This window comes from Ammospiza nelsoni, chromosome 26, assembly GCF_027579445.1.
Source record: "Ammospiza nelsoni isolate bAmmNel1 chromosome 26, bAmmNel1.pri, whole genome shotgun sequence".
NCBI lineage: Eukaryota > Metazoa > Chordata > Aves > Passeriformes > Passerellidae > Ammospiza > Ammospiza nelsoni.
Genome location: NC_080658.1, coordinates 4299000 through 4321703, shown reverse-complemented (window position 1 = coordinate 4321703; position 22704 = coordinate 4299000). Strand labels below are relative to the sequence as shown.

General features: G+C 43.4%; 1 protein-coding gene across 2 annotated transcripts in view; it reads left to right on the top strand.

Moving 5' to 3' along the window:
• NSF (N-ethylmaleimide sensitive factor, vesicle fusing ATPase) overlaps positions 1-22704 on the top strand; it is a 73160-nt gene that overhangs the window by 24543 nt on the left and 25913 nt on the right. For both annotated transcript variants that reach the window (XM_059489367.1, XM_059489368.1), the window contains exons 5-9: positions 935-1101; positions 2880-2987; positions 3523-3598; positions 7954-8109; positions 19668-19867. In XM_059489367.1, coding sequence (XP_059345350.1) covers positions 935-1101; positions 2880-2987; positions 3523-3598; positions 7954-8109; positions 19668-19867 — 707 coding nt within the window. The remainder of the gene's footprint in view (positions 1-934; positions 1102-2879; positions 2988-3522; positions 3599-7953; positions 8110-19667; positions 19868-22704) is intronic.

Below are 22704 nucleotides of genomic sequence, written 5' to 3'. Positions count from 1 at the left end.
AATCACAGATGGAGTGAAGAGCCTTTCCCACATTCTCCTTCTCCTACTTCATCCTTGCTGCTCTTTGCTCTCCAGATTCAAAGCAAACCTTTCATGTCCCTCAGTCTTCTGGAGAATCTTTCTGCATTGCTGGGCCTGCCTGTTTGTGAGGTGCTGACCATGCTGGGCAGTCCCTGGAGCTGTGGGTTGTGCTGCTCTTTCCTTTCCATCCTCTTCATCCTCTTCATCCTCTTTCCCCCTGAGTGGGCTCTTGTTTCCCTGTGGGATCAGGGTGGCAGTGACATTGCAGTACCTTCCTTGCCCCTTGGCTTTCTGTCCAGGGGATTCTGCAGCACTGAAGGAAACCTGGAAATGTCAGCCCAAGGGCACCTCAGGGGCCTCCTCAATGTCAGGGATGAAGGGCAGTTGATGATGTGCTTTGTTTTTGGCTGACACACTGCATTTCTGCATTTAAATGTGCAGTAATTCACTTTCTGCTGCCTCATCTGGAGAACAGCTCAGCAGTCTTGTCACAGAAACCCAGTGATGACCTCTTGTCACAGCTTTTGGGCAAGGCAACCCTTAAAATTGCTTTTGGGCTTCCTGGAGATGTGTCCAAACCCTTGGGTAGAGATACAGCTGTGTGGGACCATAGCACATCTGGATTTGCTTTCATTGTCCTCGTTCCCCAAAGTCTGTGTAGTGTTTGAGCTGTTTTAAAAATTTATTAAGAGTTTTTAGAGCAATGTAGGCATTTTCAGTGAAAAATGGGACTTTTCAGTGGCAATTTTACTGTATTTTTGACTTTTTAGTTGAACATGGGTTAAGAGAAATAAAGAAAGAATATATTCAGTTTTACCAAGTGAAATTCTCAAGGGAAGAGTGTGTATTGCCAAATTTGTTTAATACACTGGGGAGACCTTAATTATGCTGTTTTTTGGGTTTTTTTTTTCAGTTTCCTTATACACTTTTGACAAGACCAAGCAGTGCATTGGCACCATGACCATCGAGATTGACTTCCTGCAGAAGAAGAACATTGACTCCAACCCCTATGACACAGACAAGATGGCTGCAGAGTTCATCCAGCAGTTCAACAGCCAGGCCTTCTCTGTGGGCCAGCAGGTGAGCTGTGCTCTGGGGCTTTGAGGGACCCTCTGAGGGTGCCAAGAGCTCTGCAAAGGCTGGCTGAGGGGCAGGAATTGTTCTTCGTGTGAAGTGATGCCTCAGGTTTGAGCTTTTCTATTTTTCAGGTTCCGTGCTGCTTTAGTGTGTAGGTCTGGGTTCACATTATGGGATGGTGATCTCTGATCACAGAGCAGGGAGACAAAACAATTCCTGCTCCAGGTGGGGACCAAGGACAAATGATCCAAATCTTAGGCCCAAGAGCACAAACACCGTGGGCTGGAGAGAGAAAAACAAGGATGGGGCTGCATGGGCTGGAGCTGGAATTGGACAATTAACCCCAATATGCAAATGGAGCAGAGCTTATAAAAGTGAGAGACCCTGTGACCAGTGGGGCATTTTGTGACCATTTTGAGTTCATCTGGGGTTCATTTTGTGACCATTTTGGGTCATCCTGGGTTCATTTTGTGACCATTTTGGGTTCACCTTTGGTGCAGCCCTGGCTGGGCTCTTGTGCTGCCCAAGGTGGATTTATTGAGGCCTTTTAATAAATCCCTGCTTTATTCTTTAGCTCTGTCCAGTCTCTGTTCTAGCTCAGCCTGCACAAGGCATCAGAAGGAATTTCTTTATGAGCAGTAAAACCTTTGTGACTTTCACTGAGAGCATGGCCAGAGGGGTTTAGAATCTATCCTAAATCTGTGAGGAAAATCCCAGGGTTTGGGAGAGTTTGGGTCTCTCTGTGTTGGATGTGAGTGTGGCAACTCTTGGAATATTTTAGGAAGTCACTTTTGCCTCCTTCTGTATAAGATCAAGACAACCTCCAGGTTTAATTCATTCTCAGTGGCACCTCCCAAGTGCAGTGCATTTTATTATTCTGGAATTGTCCCAGGCCAGGCTGGACAGGGCTTGGAGCAGCCTGGTGTGGTGGAAGGTGTCCCTGCTGTGGCAGGGGTGGCACTGGATGGGCTTTAGGATCCTTTTCAGCCTGAACTGTTCTGGGATTCCATGATTTATTGCTGCTCTGGGGACTTGAGCAGAGAAACAGGGATGAAGTATTTTTCTTGGGGAGCTTGGAAAGTTGATGTCCCTGTAATTGAGCCAGAAGGGGTCTGCAGAACATGGGCTTCAGCCCCTGCACGGCTCTCTGTGATAACCTCTGCTTTGCCTTGCTCTCAAAACAGGTCAGGGTTGGTCTCTCAAATAATTTACACCTTGCAGGGTCTGAATCTTAAACCAGTTGAAAATACAAACTCAAGGAAAGGGAGGCAAGGCTGCAGAGGCAGCCTGGTTTTCTGTGGGATGGACCCCACTTGTCATCACATTCATTCTGTCTCTCATTAGCACTGCTCCTGGAGTGTCCCTGTCAAGCTGAAATGGAAAATATCTGAAAGTTTTGAGCTAAATTGTTCTCCATGACTAGCACCAATTATTGAAGTGAGAGGGAAATGTCATCAGATGATCCAGAACACTGAGCTGGGGAGAAGGGGAGGGGGGAATAGATGATTGTCTTGGAAGGAGGATTTTTCTTTGAGTTTCTCCAGCTGACTTTGTGTTCTGCAACTTTAGGTCTGTTACTCTGATATTGGGACAGGGAAAGAACATGGTCAGCACTTCAGACCGAGAGCTTTACAGGGTTTTCCTGTGAATCCAGAACTTTACAGGGAAAAAACTCCAGGGTGGTTAACTCAGTCTTCAGGCCCCTCTCCTTTCAAATCTTACTAATCTTGTCAGAATCCTTTTTAGCTTTTTTTCATGAGATTTGTTTTCCCTTTCCACAGCTGGTGTTCAGCTTTAATGACAAGCTCTTTGGGCTCTTGGTGAAGGACATGGAAGCCATGGACCCCAGCATTCTCAAAGGGGAGTCTGGAACAAGCAAGAAGCAGAAGGTGAGCTCCCAGGAACTCCTGTGCTTTCCTTGGGGACTGCAGAGCTGAAAATCCTATCAGATAATGCCACCAAGGGCAGTTTGGGTGACCTGCCTTTGGAGAAGTCACAAATCTGCCTCATCAGAGAGGACAAAGAGCTTTGTCTGCAGTTCAGTGCAGCCTCCACTAAACTGCAGAGCTGGGGAGGATACAGGAATTTTGGTCATGGAAACATCCTCTCTTGAGTTTTTTTTTGTCTTCCAGATATGTCCAGTTTTGATTTTTCCTTCTGTAGAAAGGACAGGATTTTATTTCCTCCTTTACTTGCTGAAATAAAATAGCTGAGTTTGAACTAAACCAGGAACTTTTAAAAGTCAGGTTGTTTTACCTGGTGAGCTTCTCCATTCAAGTGGGGTTGGTATTTTTTATTCTTCAAGGAAATGGAGATTTTGCTGCTTTTTCCTGCCTTCTGAGATGTTATTGGAGATACCTGGAGCAGTCTGAAGCTGAGTTCAATGGTAATTAATGTAATTATTTCTTTCCCTTCCCTTTGCAGATCGAGGTTGGTTTGGTTCTTGGAAACAGCCAAGTTGCATTTGAGAAAGCTGAGAACTCCTCTCTCAATCTGATTGGTGAGTTCCTACACCCACAGAGAAATAATGCTTGAGATCTGCTGCTGTTCAGGCCCAGGAGACTTCATTGCCTCCAGGTTGTTGTTTGTCCTCACTCCTAGGCTGAGATTATCAAGGCCAGATGGACCAGTAGATCCAGAGACAGCAACTGTTTGAAATATTTTATTTTATTTTATTTTATTTTATTTTATTTTATTTTATTTTATTTTATTTTATTTTATTTTATTTTATTTTATTTTATTTTATTTTATTTTATTTTATTTTATTTTATTTTATTATTTTGGGGCCACATTTGGGGCTGGGATTTTGTGTCCTGCAGCTGCTTTTTGTGCCACAGTCAGTGCAGGCAGTGGGAGGGTGTGAGGCTGTTGTGTAACCACAACTTGCACCTCAGCAGAGTTTTGGTCTGAGCACTCAGCCTGTGCTGAAACCCTAAATTATTGCATTTAATCAAGGCAGGGAGGAATGATCAATCTGACTTCATGTTCTCAGAAGGCTTCGCTTCTATTCTATTCTATTCTATTCTATTCTATTCTATTCTATTCTATTCTATTCTATTCTATTCTATTCTATTCTATTCTATTCTATTCTATTCTATTCTATTCTATTCCATTCCATTCCATTCCATTCCATTCCACTAAACTATACTATACTATACTAAAGGCTAATTTATTAAAGAATAATATAATATAATATAATATAATATAATATAATATAATATAATATAATATAATATAATATAATATAATATAATATAATATAATATAATATAATATAATATAATATAATACAGAAAGGATACTTACAGAAGGCTAAAGAGATAATAATGAAAACTTGTGACTCTTTCCAGTGTCCCAACACAGCTTGGCACTAATTGGCCATTGAATCAAAACAATGATTCAGTCATTAACAATGAAACAATCATTACTTTATGATTCTATATTATGTCAAAGAATACTAAACTATACTATACTAAAGAATACAGAAAGGATATAGACAGAAGTCTAAAAAGATAATAATGAAAATCTGTGACTCTCTCCAGAGTCCTGACACAGCTTGGCCCTGATTGGCCAAAGAGTGAACACAACTCACAGCAGAATGCAATTTAAAAATCACCTGTGGGTAAACAATCTCCAAACACATTCCACAACACAGGAGAAACAAAAATTATTGGTGTCATTTTTCTCTGAAGCTTCTCAGCTTCCCAGGAGAAAAATCCTGGGCAAAGGGATTTTTCAGAAATGTGAATGTACCACTAACACAGCTCTGTGGGCTGATTGCTGTAATTAAGCATCCTAATGAGGATAGAGCTGTTAATAGCACCAAATGGAACTTGCAGGGGCAGGGCAGTGAGTTCCCACCTGTGACTGTGGGATCACACCCCATCAGGTTTCACTCTGCTGCCAGGACAGTGTGAAATAACCCTGTTCATAACCCTGAATATATTATATTCACAGGGAATTGTACCTGGTTAATATTCAGAGCCATAAAATGCCCTGGCATCTCCCTCTTGGCACGTGTGGGATTGCTGCTGCTCTGGGAATAGGGTCCCTTCCCCAGGATTCTGTTTCATTGTCCTCAGACAAGACAAAAGAGCTTCTTGTGCCTCAATTTACTTCTGTCAAATTGCTACTTCATTTAATCTCCTCATTGATCCGAGGCAGTGCTGCTTAATGTGCTTTGTTGGTCTCTGGGGAATTGTAAAGTTCTGAATAATTAAATTGTGAGAGAGGAGATGAAAGTGAAGTGAGTGTCACTGAGCTCTGTAAAGGGCCTGCATGATTTCAATAGAGAAGAATTGTAGTAATTTTTTAAAAAAGCCAATTCTGTTTGTTCTGTTTAGCATAAAATTGTGTTATGAAACCACTGGAAGAGCTTTTAATCCAATCTGCAAGAATTTTCCTGTGCTGAGGCGCAGCCAGAAGGGGGGAGTGTAGGCCAAGCTCTGTGGGAGCAGGAACAGCCCTGGCTGAGGGGTCTGACCTAAGAGCTGGAGTGGGATAATAAACACAGGGGAATTGTGGATTGGTGCTCCCTGGAGGTGCTCTGTGTCCCAAGTGCTGTCCCTGGCATCTGACCCAGAGGTTTGTTTGTTTTGCTGCCCTTGGAATTGAAATATTGATTCCAGATGTGTTTAGACCAGGATTAAAGAGTCTGAGCTGAGCTCACACAGAGCTGCTGTTTGCTGGACTTCCTGCACTCTTGCTGCTCATTCATTATCTGGCTGAAGTGGAAATAACTCTTAGAAGAGCTTGTGGAACAGAGCAGCAAAATGCTCACTGGTTGTTTGCTAGGATTGGATATTGGGAATTAGGAATTGTGACCTGGGAGGGTGGGGAGCCCCTGGCACAGGGTGCCCAGAGCAGCTGTGGGTGTCCCTGAATCCCTGGGAATGTCCAAGGCCAGGCTGGATGGGGCTTGGAGCCACCAGGCATAGTGGAAAATGTCCCTGCCCATGTGGCACTGGATGGGTTTTAAATCCCTTCCAACCCAAAGCCACCTGTGACTTTGTGATCTTTGTGATGTTCTAGGGTGGGAGTGGCCCCCATTGGAAAAACCATTAAGAGCCAACCCTGAAACCCTGTGCAAGTCTGAGGAAACATCCCATTTCTGCAGTAATTAAGGATAATTGGAAGTTCTTTGCTTTTTCTCTGGGTTGTCAGATCTCTGTGTGTTTCCCTGGTAGCTGAGGGTGCTGAAAGCCATGTGCAAGGTTGATCTGACTGCTAAAAGTGTCAGTGCTTGAATAAACCTAAGGTGAGACTACATGGGTTTGTTTATAGGCTTGAATAAACCTCCTGGAGAAGGTTTGGAGAGGTGCAGATTTAGAACCTGAGATCTGTACAGAAAAATCAAGAGAAACTGTAATAAAGCATTAAATGAGAAGAAAAGGGTGATACACAGGGAAGGGCCAGCCTGTCTTGTCTAAGGGCAGTCCTGCCTCATGATCCTTCAGCAATCAGAGAGCTCTGGCAGCAGAGCTGACATGGGCTGATTGTCAAAGCTCCTCGAGCAAAGTTCTTTGTCAAAGTTCCTTAGGAAAGAATCAAACCAGAGATCTGTGGGAGAGAAGGTCCTTGCATGAGTCAGTGAGGGATGAAAGGGAAGGAGGAAATGGCTGATGTCAGTGGAGTTCAATGGGAATCTCTTTGCTGCTCATTGTAATTATTGAATAAGCTGGAAAGGGCTGGAGGAGCAATGAGGTGCCCAGGCTGGCTCTGAGCTCAGGGACTGAGGTAGGAAATGGGAGATTCAGTACAGAGAACTGTCAATGGTGTGTGGGAGGAAGAGCTCTCCTGACCTGGGTAGAACTGGTGGCTGTAGAGGGCTCAGATCCCAGGCAGGATTATTGTATTTGCAGGGAGGAATGATGAATCTGACTCCATGTTCTCAGAAGGCCAATTTATTACTTTATAATACTGCATTATATAAAAGAATACTGTACTAAACTATACTAAAGAATACAGACAAGATACTTACAGAATGCTAAAAAAATAATAGTGAAAACTCATTGCTCTTTCCAGAGTCTGGACACAGCTTGGCCCTAATTGGCCATTGAATCAAAACAATGATTCAATCATTAACAATGAAAGAATCATTACTTTATGATACTATATTATATCAAAGAATACTAAACTATACTATACTTAAGAATACAGAAAGGATATTTACAGAATGCTAAAAAAATAATAATGAAAACTTGTGACTCTTTCCAGAGTCTGGACACAGCTTGGCCCCAATTGGCCAAAGAGTCAAAATAATTCACACCAGAATCCAATGAAACAATCATCTGTGGGTAAACAATCTCCAAACACATTCCAAAGCAGCAAAACAGAGGAGAAGCAAATCAGATAATTAGTGTTTTCCTTTTCTCTGAGGCTTCTCAGCTTCCCAGGAGAAAAATCCTGGGCAAAGGGATTTTTCAGAAAATGTGAATGCCACAGCAGGATCAAGGCAATGAATGCTGCACCCATCTTGCAGTGTGTTCCTGTTGTTAGGAGCTGTTAAATGGGGCTGCTAAGAATGATCACATCTTGTTCTGGAGGGATATGAACAAAGCAGAGCATCCATCATTCTGTCCCTGTACTGAAGGTGCAGCCAAACTGCAGCACCTGCAGGTCCATTCTCCTGTCAGAGGGTGTGAGAGGAAGAGAGAAGAGGAGCAAGGGTTCCAGTGTGGAGCTGGGCACTGGGAAAGGCAGGACTGAGGAGGATGCAGGACAATCCTGCATCATCCCAGGTGTCTTGGAACAGGGTGGACATTGCTTCTGGCAGCAGCCACATGAGCTGGGTGCTGAGGTTCTGTGGGTCCAGGGTGAATCTGTGTGTTTGAAACCATTTCTTGGCTTTTGCAGGCAAATCAAAGACCAAGGAGAACAGGCAGTCAATCATCAACCCTGACTGGAATTTTGAGAAAATGGGCATTGGAGGCCTGGATAAAGAATTCTCTGATATTTTCCGAAGAGCTTTTGCTTCAAGAGTTTTCCCACCTGAGATTGTGGAACAAATGGGTGAGTATAACCTGGAAAAGATTATATTGAGGATAACCTGGAAAAGGTTATACTGAGGATAACCTGGAAAAGGTTATATTGAGTATAAACTGGAAAAGGTTATGCTGAGGATAACCTGAAAAAGGTATATTGAGGATAACCTGGAAAAGGGTATATGGAGGATAACCTGGAAAAGGTATATTGAGTATAAACTGGAAAAGGTTATGCTGAGGATAACCTGGAAAAGGTTATGCTGAGGATAACCTGGAAAAGGTTATGCTGAGGATAACCTGGAAAAGGTTATACTGAGGATAACCTGGAAAAGGTTATATTGAGTATAAACTGGAAAAGGTTATGCTGAGGATAACCTGGAAAAGGTATATTGAGTATAACCTGGAAAACGTTACACTGAGGGTAACGTGGAAAAGATTACACTGAGGATAACCTGAGAAAGGTTACATTGAGTATAACCTGGAAAAGTAATATTGAGTATAACCTGGAAAAGGTAATATTGAGTATAACCTGGAAAAGGTTACACTGAGGATAACCTGGAAAAGGTTACACTGAGGATAACCTGGAAAAGGTTACACTGAGGATAACCTGGAAAAGATAATTATATTGAGTATAACCTGGAAAAGGTTATGTTGAGGATAACCTGGAAAAGATAATTATATTGAGAATAACCTGGGAAAGGTTACATTGAGGATAACCTGGGAAAGGTTACATTGAGGATAAACTGGGAAAGATTATGTTGAGGATAACCTGGAAAAGATTACACTGAGTATAACCTGGAAAAGATTACACTGAGTATAACCTGGAAAAGATTACACTGAGTATAACCTGGAAAAGGTTATATTGAGGATAACCTGGGAAAGATTACACTGAGGATAACCTGGAAAAGATTATACTAAGGATAACCTGGCAAAGGTTATGTTGAGGATAACCTGGAAAAGGTTACACTGAGCATAACCTGGAAAAGGTTACACTGAGGATAACCCTTCCAGGTATAACCTGGAAAAGTGTGGTTGGGGGGCAGTCCCTGGTGTGTGAGGGCTGGACACACCCTTGTGCTGCTGTAGCACAGCAGTTTCTGAGGGATCCAACAGAGCCTCTTCTTCCCCTGCTGCTCCCAAATGTATTTTGCACTCTTGTTGCTTGGCTGGGGAAGAGAGACAAACCCAACACCAACACTCAGCCCTGCACATGGAGTGTCTGAAGGAATGAGACACATGGTTTAACTGCATTCTGTTCTGCTGGAACTGAAACTGGGGCTCTGAGCAGCCTGGTCTGGTGGAAGGTGTCCCTGCCCATGGCAGGGGGTTGGAATGAGATGGATTTTTAGGTCTCTTCCAACCCAAACCATCCCATGGTTCTGTGAAACTCTCCCTCCTATGCTTCATTTATCCATAGCAGTGTTCCTGACTGCCTGGCCATGTCTGTCCATGCAACTCAGAGGAAATTTGTTTTAATGCTCCTGCCATAATCTATTTTACCTCCCATTCCTCCTGGCAGCTGCACCACGAGCCCAGTAATCCCAGTATGGGCTGTGAGCTCTGCTGCTCTGGTTTGAAGTTTGAAGCTCAACCCTGCACATGGAATGTCTGAAGGAATGAGACACATGGTTTAACTGGATCCTGTTCTGCTGGAACTGAAACTGGGGTTCTGAGCAGCCTGGTCTGGTAGAAGGTGACCCTTCCCATGGCAGGGGGTTGGAATGAGATGGATTTTTAGGTCTCTTCCAACCCAAACCATCCCATGGTTCTGGGAAACCCTCCCTCCTTAAATCTTCATTTATCCATAGCAGTGCTCCTGTTCCTGACTGCCTGACCATGATCTGTCCCTACAGCTCAGAGGAAATTTTGTTTTAACGCTCCTGCCATAATCTCTTTTACCTCCTATTCCTCCTGGCAGCTGCACCATGAGCCCTGTCCTCCCCAGCCTGAGCCCAGTAATCCCAGCATGGGCTGTGAGCTCTGCTGCTCTGGTTTGAAGTGCTGGCAGGCCATGGCACCTCCTGGAGTCTGTGAAATAAAAGCACAGATTCTAAATATAACTTCTCTTTTTGGGTCAAGGGAAGGAAAGGCAGTCCCAGTACTTGGTAAACATCTGCTGGCAGGCAGATAAATGGTGCAGGGTTGAATTTTTAGTAAGCAGTGTGCAGCTGCAGGTGTCTGGTTCTGTCCCAGAACGTGGCTGGGGATGTTCTGGCTGCTCCTTGTTCTGGGAATATAATCTGTGTGGGCTCCTATTTGAACTTGGAATCCATAGCTGTGTAATTTCTGTGTATGTTTATGTTTCTGATCCACCTTCCCTCTCTCCACAAATGAAGCAATCAAGATTTTGATTACAAACCAGATTTCCATCAGGAGCTCCATCCTGTTTGTGTGGGGGTGTGTGGAGCTTCCAGTGCCTGTGGAATTGATGCAAAATAAACTTCCCTGGGATGTGCCTTCAGTCTTGCCTTGGGGATTTGGGCACGTATGGAGGAGCTATAGAGAAACCCCAGGGCTGATTCTCTCTCTCTCCTGCCTTTTAATTCCTCTTGATGTGAGAGCTGAGGCCTTTGGCTCATGGGTTTTGTGGCTGTGGGCAAGATAAAACTTTCTCTGCTCCTGCTTGAGAACATAAAATGCTTAAATTTGTTAAATATTTAACTGCTCTGCAGAGAGAGGAAAGAAGAGAAATGGTGCTGGCTGTGGAAAGAACAGCTTTTACCCAGAGGCACTGGTGGCCAGTTCAGCCTCCTGTATTTGAAATATTTTTACCTTTTGAAGCAGCTGTTGTGTGTATTTATAAAGTCTTTCCATGGAGCCAGGCTGGGAGAGCTGAGGATGTTCAGCCTGGAGAAGAGGAAGATCTTGGAGCCCTTTCCAGTGCCTAAAGGTGGCTTATAAAACAGAGGAGAGTGATTTTTTTGACATGGACAAGAATGGGCGTGGTTTTAAACTAACAGAGGAGAGACTTGGGTGAGATATTGGGATAAATTGTTCCTTGTGAGGGTGCCCAGAGCAGCTGTGCCTGCCCCTGGATCCCTGGCAGTGCCAAGGCCAGGTTGGACATTGGGAGCACCCTGGGACAGTGGAAATTGTCCCTGCCATGGCAGGGGTGGCACTGGGTGGGATTTAAGGTCCCTTCCCAACCCAAATCATTCTGGGATTCTCTGATTCTGTGGCTGCAGCACAGAGCCCTTGGCTGGGACCACGTGTGAAGGAAAAAAGGTAAAAGATAATTGGTGTTGTTTAATAAAAGAAGACAAATATTCTGTGAAGGACCACTGGTATTTGGATTACCCTGGGCAATGAATTAAAGGTGTGCCCCATTAAATTACATTTAGTACAAATATTCTTGCTGTGCATGTTTACAGCCAGGCTGCACAAAGAGGCTTTTTTCAGGGAAGAAGTTGGATTGGGAGCAGAGCTCCTGAGCTCTGATTAACCCCAAGGCTAAAGAGCTTATCTGAAATTTGAAAAAAACCCAAAAACTTTCTGACATTCATTTTCTTTGCCTTAGTTATAACTTGCTCTTAACTATATTTCAGATCTGAAATGTCAGTGTGACAGCTGTTCACCTTTGTGAATAATTTATTGGGAAAGGAAAAGCTGGAATTTGCTTGCTGCCTGGTGCTGCAGTGCTCACCCAGTTGTGTTCTTTGCCCAGTGCTCCCAGACTGCAGCTTCCATGCCAAATGCAATAAATATTTCTGTCCAGACCTACACAGAGGCTCTATAGACCCTTCCAGCATTACTTGCAATTTGTGTGTGGTTTATCTAACTTCCATGGAATGTTCTGGGTTTGGAGCACATAAATCAATGTTAGTTAACCATATCATCCAAGGGGGGAAACTCTGCTGGTACAAGAGCAGGAATGTTAGATCAGCCCCAGCTGGGCACCAACCCTGGCCTGGAAGGGGCAGTTTGGTTTTTTGCCATCTGTGATGTCCCAGCCCTGTTCTGGTGGTTTTGGGCTTGCATGGCTCTGTGGGGAGCTAATACAGCTGGCAATAAAAAATGCTATTAATAAAGATTTTATAGGGTCAGTGTTCAGCTAGATCAGCTCCCTGGGTGTGTGATGTGACAGAATCCCACAATGGTTTGGGCTGGAAGGGACCTCAAACCCCATCCAGTGTCATGGCAGGGACACCTTCCACTGCCCCAGGCTGCTGCAAGCCCTGGGATTTGGGCACTGCCAGGGACCCAGGGGCAGCCCCAGCTGCTCTGGGCACCCTGTGCCAGGGCCTGCCCACCCTCAAAGGGAAGATTGACTGGTGCCAACCCTGTGGCTGCCAAATGGAATTAAATCCTTACCTGGATGAGGTTTGAGGAAGATGTTTGGAAACATTTTGGTGCCTCACTCACTTCTGAGGAAGGAACTTCACACCTTGGGGCACTGCTGGAGGGAGACACCAGGCAGTTCTCCCTGAGGACAGCCCTTCCTAGCTCTGTTTCCAGGGAATCCTCCTCCTTTCCAAGCCCTTCCAGGATGTCTGTGCCAGCTCAGGGTGTGTCACTCTGTGCTGAAGGGAATCTGCCTTGGGTTACTCTCTGCTGCATCCTCTTGCTCCAGCTGAAGCTCCTCTGATTATTTGACAAATGTTGTGTTTTCTTCCCATCCATGGTAGGTGCTGTTTTTCTGCTGAGCCTTTAAACCCAGCTCATTCCACTGTTCTCTCTTCTTGTTGTTCTTCCTTTCCCCCTGACTCCCACAGATATTTATTCACTTGGAACAACATTTTTGATATTTGGTGCCTGGAGCTGTAACTTGCAACAAACCTCTAAAGTCCCTTCTCAGACTTGCAAACAAAACACTTGTGCTGACCCTTTTGAAAACAAAACACTTGTGCTGACCCTCTTTTCCTTATTTAAGAACACTCTGGTGTCCCCAAGCTCTGGAACAGAGCCTTGACTTGCAGCAGAAAAGCAATTTCTCTGATTTCTGTGGCACATTAATTGTTGTGGAGGCCTCCAAGAGCAAATTGTGCATGGATATGTTGTTTAATAACAGGTAGAGAAATGTTTGGTGTTATGTGTTCCTTCTAAGAGACTGAAAGGAACCCAAATCATAAATAAATTAAATCAGACTTTTTGAAGGTGGTTTCTGTTTCCTGGGAACCATCTTGGCCTGCACTCTTGGTCTCAGAGCTCTGTAATTTTGAAGTCCAGCTCATGATGGAGAAGTGAGGCATCAAGAACACAAGAGGAACATTGAAATGAGCAGACACTCAGATTATTTTCTTCCCCAGATCCTGTCTGAAGTGGAGGCTTGTCTGTTAAGCTACCTTAAAAATTAATGCATTAATGTTCTCAAAGTACTCAGAGATACTGTAAGAGAAGAATAATGATGGAAAGATTCTCACCCAGCTATTCTGAAATAGGGTCATTTTAATGAAAAATCAGTGTCAGGGATGTTTAACCTCAGCTGGGGTGCTGGAAATACCTCAGCCTTTGCATCCAGCCTGCTCCTGTCTCTCCAGCATTCTCCAGGGCAGTTTTGGGATTCTGAGGCCATTTCTATGACCTCTACATCACCCATCATTATTTCTGCTCCTTTCCCTGCTCAGGACTGTGATCCCCAACCCAAACCATGGATCCATTGTGAATCAGCAGGTCCTGGCTGGGCAGAATCCTCACTGGGATGATTTTTTGTGTTTTGCATCATGCAATTCATTATTCCTCCCCAATTAGACACTCATGCATCAGGTTACATGGATTTCAGATGAATTGAATCCTGCCTGTGTGTGTGTTTGTAGCTCTTGGCTTTGCAGTGTGCAGATTTAATTGGAGCATTCTGTTCTGTTCCATCTCCCAGGCACCACATGCCACTAAATTCAGGAGGGATCATTTCTCGCTGTGTTATAAAGTTTGTGGGGTTTAATTTTAATCTGCTTTTCATCCACCTCTAACTTCATTCAGCCTGCATGTCTAGGAGGGTGTCTAACACATATTTATATCTTTAGAGAAGTCTAAATGTCCTTTTCTTGCTTTCTTTGTTTCCTCAAACCCTCTGTGTGGGGAACCCCATGTTTTCCTAGAGGGAAGTTGTCTCAAAGTTGTTCTGGCTACTTCTTGTAGTCTTGTTTTCTTCTACCCACTTAAAAAGACATTTTCTTCCAGCCATCAGGTTAGTGCTAGCTCTGTACAACACAGTCAGAAAACAGCTGAGGTTGAAGGGACCTCTCAATTTAGTCCAAGCCCAGAGTTCTCTCCCTTTTCCCTTTGCAACACCAGGGATGACATTCACCATCTCCCCCCTGCTTTCTCACCCACCCTGTTCAGGTTCTCACTGATTTTGAGGTGATTTCACCCACTCTGAGCTCCCTTGGCTGAAGTTCATGTCCAAGTGATCTGCTCATATCCAACACTTGTGGGCTCTTGTGTCCCTTGTTCTTTTTCTGCTTCTGTTGCCTGTTCCTACCCATTTGTCACTTTTATTAATATCAGCTGTCACAGCAAATGTCAACTCCTCACTGCTGTAAATAAGTATTTAACAGCTTGAACTCAGCATTTGCTGTTGTTTACTCTTCTTCCTTGCTGAGGATGGACCAGTGCTTTCCTAAAGGGATTTCACCTGAAGTGCTCTGCTCACCTTGAGGCACCTGGATCCAGGCTGGGTCTGGGCACTGAATTCCTTTGGGGAGAGCGGTGAGGAAGTCCCTGACCTCTGTCACTTGCCTCTCCTTCTAAAAATCAGAGATTGACTTTGGTATTCCCCAGGGATGGGGAGGAAAGTGAAGGAGCTGAATTAATCACAGTTCTGACAGAATTTGTTCATGTGCTGGGTTGCTGGATGAGTACAACTGGAAAACTTTGGAGCATGGACCAGTGCATTCCTGTCCTTCTCCTCCTTGTGGGATTTAACCTGTCTGCTCACCTTGAGGCACCTGGATCCAGGGATTGGCTTTGGTATCCCCCAGGGATGGGGAGGAAAGTGAAGGAGATGAATTAATTAGAATTCCTGATGTAATTTGTTCATGTGGATGAGAAAAACTGTAAAACTTTTGGAGGAGGGAACAGGGTGGGTGGCAGGAAAGCTTTTGGACACAGAGTGAACCTGAAGGACTTCAGTGCTGGTATGAGAGATGGGACTTGCAAATTCTGCAAAGTCACCAAAGGAAATTATTCCCTTTAAACATGGAATGTGGAAATGGGATGGAGGGAGGGGAACGGGCTTTACACCAAACCTGCAGCAGGGAATTTCTGTATGAGCCATCAGTGGGGTCTGGGAGGGCTTTGCTCCTGCTCCAGGTGGCTGCAGGGGTGTTGGTTGGTGGCATCACCATGATCTGGCACCCCCAGTTTGTGCCCAGCTGGGTGTCCCCATGCCCTGGGCTGTCTGTGTGTGTTCACAAGGCAGAAATGTTCAGCACATTCCCAAATCCCAGTGTTGGCTTTCTGAGCAGGTGGGAATGACCCAGCTCTATCCCAGGAATCAGGGAATGCTGGTGGGATTGTGCTGCTGTAATCCAGGTGAGATGGGGCTCTGAACATCCTGGCTGTGCTCAGCTTCCCACAGAACCTGCCTCAGGGATTTGGGATCTTTCTGTAGCTCTCTTGACAGACGTTTACTCTTTGCTGCTGTGCTTGGTTTTGTTTGTTGATACTCTCACCAAAATCCCTTTTCCTGAGGGTCCTGATGCTGGTTTTGTAGCCAGAGGCATTCTGTTGGAAGTGGCTCTCTGAGATGCTGATTTATTTTCATTTCTAGCACATTCCCTCAGAAATGGATAAATGCCCTTGTCATAAATCTCATTATTGCCTGACAGATGTGTGCACTGAGCTCCTCAGAGCCAGTGGGCTGTGGTGAGGAATCCCTTTCCAAAGATCCATGGAGAACTTCGCTTTGTCTTCTCTTTCTAGCAAAGGATTTGATAAATTCAAACTCTGACCATTGAGAAAATAAAAATTCTGGTTCAGGTGTGGCCCAGCTTTGAGTTCAAAGCAGACACTCTGGGTTTACAGCATGAGAGGGAAATTCCACCCAGCTCTACTTGTAGGGAAATTTTGCTTGTGTGGTCTGAAGCCAGTGGGATGTGGTGAGGAATCCCTTTCTAGAGATCATGGAGAACTTCACTTTGTCATCTCTTTCCAGTGGCAAAGAATTTGAAAAATCCAAACCCTGACCACTGAGAAAATAAAATTTCTGGTTCAGATGTCATCCTTTCCCTGCCCCAGCTTTGAATTCAAATCAGACACTCTGGGCTTACAGCATGAGAGGGAAATTCCACCCAGCTCTACTTGTAGGGAAATTTTGTGTGTCAGGTGAAGCCTGGGAACCCTGAACTTCCTGTAACCTGCCCCAAGATGAATGTGCAGAGATAAAAATCTCCCTGCTGTGCTGGGGCCTTCCCATCCATGCAGGTTCCTGGTGGTGCATCTGAGTGATCCAATCCCACCAGAATGCTTTGATTTTAATTAAAAAGGGGAATTACACTCCCAAGTAGAAAATCCCTCTTATACTAAATCAGTTCTTCTGATCTCTCCACTAAATTGAAGAGGGAGAATTGAACAAATAAACTTTATCTTGTCTTTGGGCAGGTGATGTTCTGGGTCAAAACAGAATGACTTCCATTGGTAGCACCAGTAACTCTCCCATTCTCAGCATTTTTAATGAATTTTCCCTCAGATTTTGTTTTTCCCATATTTAATTTCTGTTAAAGTTCCTATTCAGCCTTTAACTGTCATTGAAGGGCAGAATTTAAGGCTCAGGTTACAGCAATGACCTTTTTTTGGAGCTCATCAAATGGTGAACTGGCTGGAGATGTCTGCACAGCTGTAATTTGTGTTTAGAAAGATTTTCTCATAATAATATTGACATTTGGGCCACATTGGTGAAATCAGCAGAGAGATAAACTTAATCAAAATTCCTGTGTGGTGCAGAGGATCCCACTGTGATTTGAGAGGTAACATTTGGGATTTGTCATCACCTGTCTAATTTTAATAAAGTCCTGCTTGTCCTTAAAACTTTGATTTTAGCCAGGTGAACGTGGCTGTGAAGGGAAATGTCTGCTGGAGCTGCTTGTGGCAGTTTGATTTGAAGAGGAACGAATTGCTTTGGGGGTCTGGAATGTTCTGTCACCCGACTGAGACCCTGCTCTCAGTGTTGCCCATTCAGTGGCAACCCAGTCTGGCAGCAGGTGGCCAGGGATGTCCTCGGGGTTCAGGCTGAGCCCCCCCAGCTGCCTCAGACACTTCTCTCAGGTCTGAGAGGAAAACCAGAAGAACCAAGCAGGCCCAGAGTGTTGGTGTTTGTGTTGTGGCACTCCCTGCAGCACCATGGATCTGCCTGGCTGGGCTGGGAGCACAGCCCTGACCTGCCACAGCCCTTTGGTGGCCTCTGTAACCATTTGGTGGCCTCTGTAACCATTTGGTGGCCTGTGTGACCCTTTGGTAGCCTGTGTAACCCTTTGGTTGCCTCTTTAACCCTTTAGTGGCCTCTGCACCTCTTTGGTGGCCTCTGTAGCTCCTTGATAGATTCTGTAACCCTTTGGTGGCCTCTGTAACCCTTTGGTGGCCTCTTTATGCCTTTGATAGCCTCAGTAGCCCCTTGGTGGCCTCAGTAGCCCCTTGGTGGCCTCTGTAGCCCTTTGGTGGCCTCTTTAACCCTTTGGTGCCCTCTGTAACCTCTTGATGGCCTCTGCAGCCCTCTGGTAGCCTCTTTATGTCTTTGGTGGCCTCTGTAACCCTTTGGTTGCCTCTGTAGCTCTTTGGTGGCCTCTGTAGCCCTTTGGTGGCCTCGTGCTGGATCCCAGGAGCTGGAGCATTGCTGTGCTGGGGTTTCCCTGCAGAGATCACTTTGTCAGCACCACCCTGGCCGGTGCAGTTTGGTTGCAGAGCAGATCCTGTTCCCCCATGGTCACAATGCCCTCATGGCAGGGATTTGACAGGAACAACTTTTAATTTATCTGTGCCTCACTCCCTCCCCTGTGAGATTTGTCTTCAGTTTATGTTGTTTATGGTTTTGACTCACAGTGCTGACTCATGAGTTCTTTAGGCACAGCTCTGGATTCCTGGAGTAAATTTTTTATCTGCAGAAAAGCCCAGCAGGATTGATTTTCCCTCTCAGCTTTATTGCTGGGCTTAGGCAGTGCAGCGCTGCTGCTCTCTGGGGTTTGGGAGCATCAGCTGCTCCTCAGGGCAGTGACCTGGAGCTTCACTGCAGTGAATGAACCAGAGAGAGAAGGAGGAGGGCCTGTGGGGTCACAGGAATTAAATAATATTGAGCAGTTGTTCAGACTGAAATCAATTTTTTATGCCATAACCTTTAGGAGTAAGTGCAATCACAGCAGAGTGATGAGGGGTGGAATTTGCAGGCAACCCTGACATGGGAAGAGATGAGAATCTTGACTCCATGTTTCAGAAGGCTGATTTATTATTTTATAATATATATTATATGAAAAGAAATAGTTTTATTACATTAAAAGTATACTAAATAATAGAAGTTTTCATCAGAAGGCTTGAAAGGAAAGGAATGATAATAAAATCTTGTGACTGCTCACAGGTGGCTGTCATTGGTCACCAAGTAAAAATAATTCACATGCTGGGTAAACAGTTCTCCAAATCATATTCTGAAGCAGCAAAACATGGAGAAGCTGAAGCTTCTCAGCTCCTCAGGAAAAAATATCCTGACAAAAGGATTTTTCATAAAATACATCTGTGAGAATAAGGTGTGTTTGTCCTTAACAGGCAGAATTGCCCGGAGGTGTGACAGCCCTGAGGGCGCTGTGGGATGGGGTGAGGTTACCATGGATGGGTCACATTCTTAAAGAAGTCAATCCACAAAAATGGAGTAAAATCAGATTTTCATGTAGTCATTAAAAAATGGAAAAAAACCTTTGAGCTCCACCTTTCCCCAAGACTCCTGAGGCCTCCAGGTGGCTCTTTGAAATGCAGTTTATTGTATCCAAAATGGAGTTTATTCCATCCAAGATGTCACAGCAGTTCAGGTGACAGAGCTGTGCCTACAGCTGTCAGCTCCAGCTGCAGGCAGCCCTGGAGACCCTTAGTTTAGGTTATAATGCATTATAGACTTTTCTTTTGGTTACACTGCATTCTATACTTTTCTTTGCTGAGCATCTTCATACATTAGAACCAATCTATACCTTAACTTTTATCTCTAGCCCATCATAACTACTGTAATTATCATATTCATGTTACTGTTCTCCACTCACTAAAAGCACGTTACAGTTTAAGCTGGAAGTTGTTTTTTAGTTTTCTTGCAGTGGAAAATTCTGAGATCTTTTTTCTACTTGCACCATTGGCAGGCGTGTTTGCCTGTGCTATCTTTGTGCTTGGTAAAAACATCTTCTTGTTTGAGGTGGGTTTATCCTTTGCTCTAAGGATGTTCTAACTAACATATCCTTTGCCTCCTTGGTTAGGGCTCAGCAATTCTTTTCTTCTGTGTCAAATCTTGCTTCCATCTCTATTCCATTTTCAGATTCTATATTCAAAAATCTTTCTGCCAAGCGTACCTGTGAGACTTTCTTGTCAAACTTTCCTCCTTCCCAACACCCTCCTTTATTCTTTGGCTTCCTTGGTCTCTGTTGTAGCTCAGCCTTCTCCACGATGCCTTCCCTGTCCCTGCAGGCTGCAAGCACGTGAAGGGGATCCTGCTCTACGGCCCCCCGGGCTGCGGGAAGACGCTGATGGCGCGGCAGATCGGGAAGATGCTCAATGCCAGGGAGCCCAAGGTGGTCAACGGGCCCGAGATCCTCAACAAGTACGTGGGGGAGTCCGAGGCCAACATCAGGAAGCTGTTTGCTGATGCAGAGGAGGAGCAGAGGAGGGTAAGGATGCACGGCCATGGGGGCGATGGGGGTGAGAGCAGTGGGGTCTTTGTGAGGGTCCCCAGGAGGAGGGAAGAGATGAATCTGAATCCATGTTCTCAGAAGGCTGATTTATTATGATATGATATATGATATGATGTGATATGATACTATATTATACAATACTATATTATACAATATCATACCATACTATATATTACATCACATCATATGATCTATCATATCATATATCACATATCACATATATCATATATCATATATCACATATCACATATCATATATCATCTATCATATATAATATATCATATATCATATATACAATAATATATCATAATATAGCTATTATATTATATTATATTATATTATATTATATTATATTATATTATATTATATTATATTATATTATATTATATTATATTATATTATATTTATATTACATTCCATCATATCATACTATATCATACCATATCGTATCATATTGTATTATATAATATTATAATTATATTATATTATATATATATATTATATTATAATTATTATATATATAATTATTATACCATACTATATTATATATCATATCACACTATATCATGTAATGCAATATAATATAATATAATATAATATAATATAATATAATACTATATTACATTATACTATATTACATTGTATTACATTACATTAGACTATATCATACCACGTCACATTATTATATCATATCATATCATATCATATCATATCATATCATATCATATCATATCATATCATACTATATCACACTGTATCACATTATATTATATTTTATCACATTATATCACAGAATACTATATTAAAACTATACTAAAGAAATAGAATAAGGATACAGACAGAAGGCTGAACAAGAATGAATAATAAAAACTCGTGACTGACTCCTCAGAGTCCGACACAGCTGATGGTGATTGGTCATTAAGTAAAAACAGTTCACATTAAACAAATCAAACATGCACCTGTTGGTAAACAATCTTCAGCCACATTCCAGAGCAGCAAAACAGGGAGAAGCAAATGAGATAATATTGTTTTTTCTCTGAGGCCACTCAGGTTCCCAGGAGAAAAAATCCTGGTGAAGGGATTTTTCAGAAAATGTAACAGTGACAGACCAGGAGAGACTGACTGTCAGCTGTGAAAACAGCCTTGGAAGCTGGAAAAGGCAGCTGGGCTCCCTAAAACTCAGATTGTGCAAATTTTCCTATGTTTTTAGTCTTTTTCTTTTTTTTTTTTTTTTTTTGTAGGAGAGACATAATTGAATCTAATTGGATTTTTCTTACTAAATTAAGCTAGCACATAATCTTTGAGGTTTTTAGGTTGCAGGCATATTGGTATGTTACAGCACTTACTATAATCAATACATGGTTAATTTTTCTCATGGATGAGAATAATGTCTTGAAACTAGAGATCTTTGAAACTGGAAGTGAATATAAAGATTCTGGTTTTTTCCAGTGATGTTTTTTATCCATTGCTTGGTTTTTTCTTACTAAATTAAGCTGGCACATAAGCCTTAAGATTTTTAGGTTGCAGGTATATTGGTATGTTACAGCACTTGAAGTGTTATAACCTATACATGGTTAATTTTTCTCAGCAGAAAACTAATGGATGAGAATAATGTCTTGAAACTAAAGATCTTTGAAACTGGAAGTGAATATAAAGATTCTGTTTTTTCCAGTGATGTTTTTTATCCATTGCTTGGATTTTTCTTACTAAATTAAGCTGGCACATAAGCTTTCAGGTTTTTGGGTTGCAGGCATATTGGTATGTTACAGCACTTGAAGTGTTATAACCTATACATGGTTAATTTTTCTCAGCAGAAAACTAATGGATGAGAATAATGTCTTGAAACTAAAGATCTTTGAAACTGGAAGTGAATATAAAGATTCTGTTTTTTTCCAGTGATGTTTTTTATCCATTGCTTTAGCTGGCTTTCAAAACCCCAATCTTTAGTTTCCTGGTGTAAATACTTCTTTCATGTGTGCTATGGTAATTTTTCTCTGCTGTTGATCACTTGATCTTGATAGATTTTTCTGATAAATAAAATCAAATGTCAGGCCAGTCACAGTTAAATACAGGGAAGTCTTTTTAGAAGTCATTAGCAAATGATCCCTTAATTTTGATCAGCTCACAAGACTCAGGTTTTGGTGGTGACTTGAAATAATCTCATTTCTTCAGCAGAAGGTTTATTAGTCAGTCAATCAGCTCTGTGTGGTAACACAGACCCATGTGAGCAATCTCCTGGTGGCTGCTGCATCTCTGGGAGCTGCTTTGCCTTGGCAGTAACACACCTGTGAAAATCCACTCAATATTGGCTGCAGGGGCTGGGCCCGATGACAGCTGGGAGATTAAAAAGGTCTCCCAAAGGTTGGCATTGTGCTGCCTGTGTCTGGGGCAGATTGCCAGGCCCAGCACATGCACCCAGTGATAACATGGGCTGCCCTGGCCACAAAAGATGTTTTAGAGGTGGAATTTGAAGGGGAAAAGCTTCATAATGCAGTCACAAAAAGTATCCTGTTCTCTTAGCAGCTGCAACTGCCTCACCCCTGAGTGAACCTGGAAATGGCAGTGCTGGGGCTGACTGGGCTCCTTAAAAACATTATCAACAAAGCTGCTCTGGCAAGCTGGGGATTTACCAAGTTCAGTGCAGCCTGGGGTGTTCCCTCTTTCCACAGACAGGCCTTGTTCCCTGTCCCTGGTACCTGTCCCTTTCCCAGGTGCTGAGTGCTGGGGCCTTTTGAGCTCTGGCCTTTGCTTGGCTTGCTCAGCCTTGTGCTCTTCCCTAAAACCTGTGCAGCTGCAAAGTTCTGAGTTTGAGC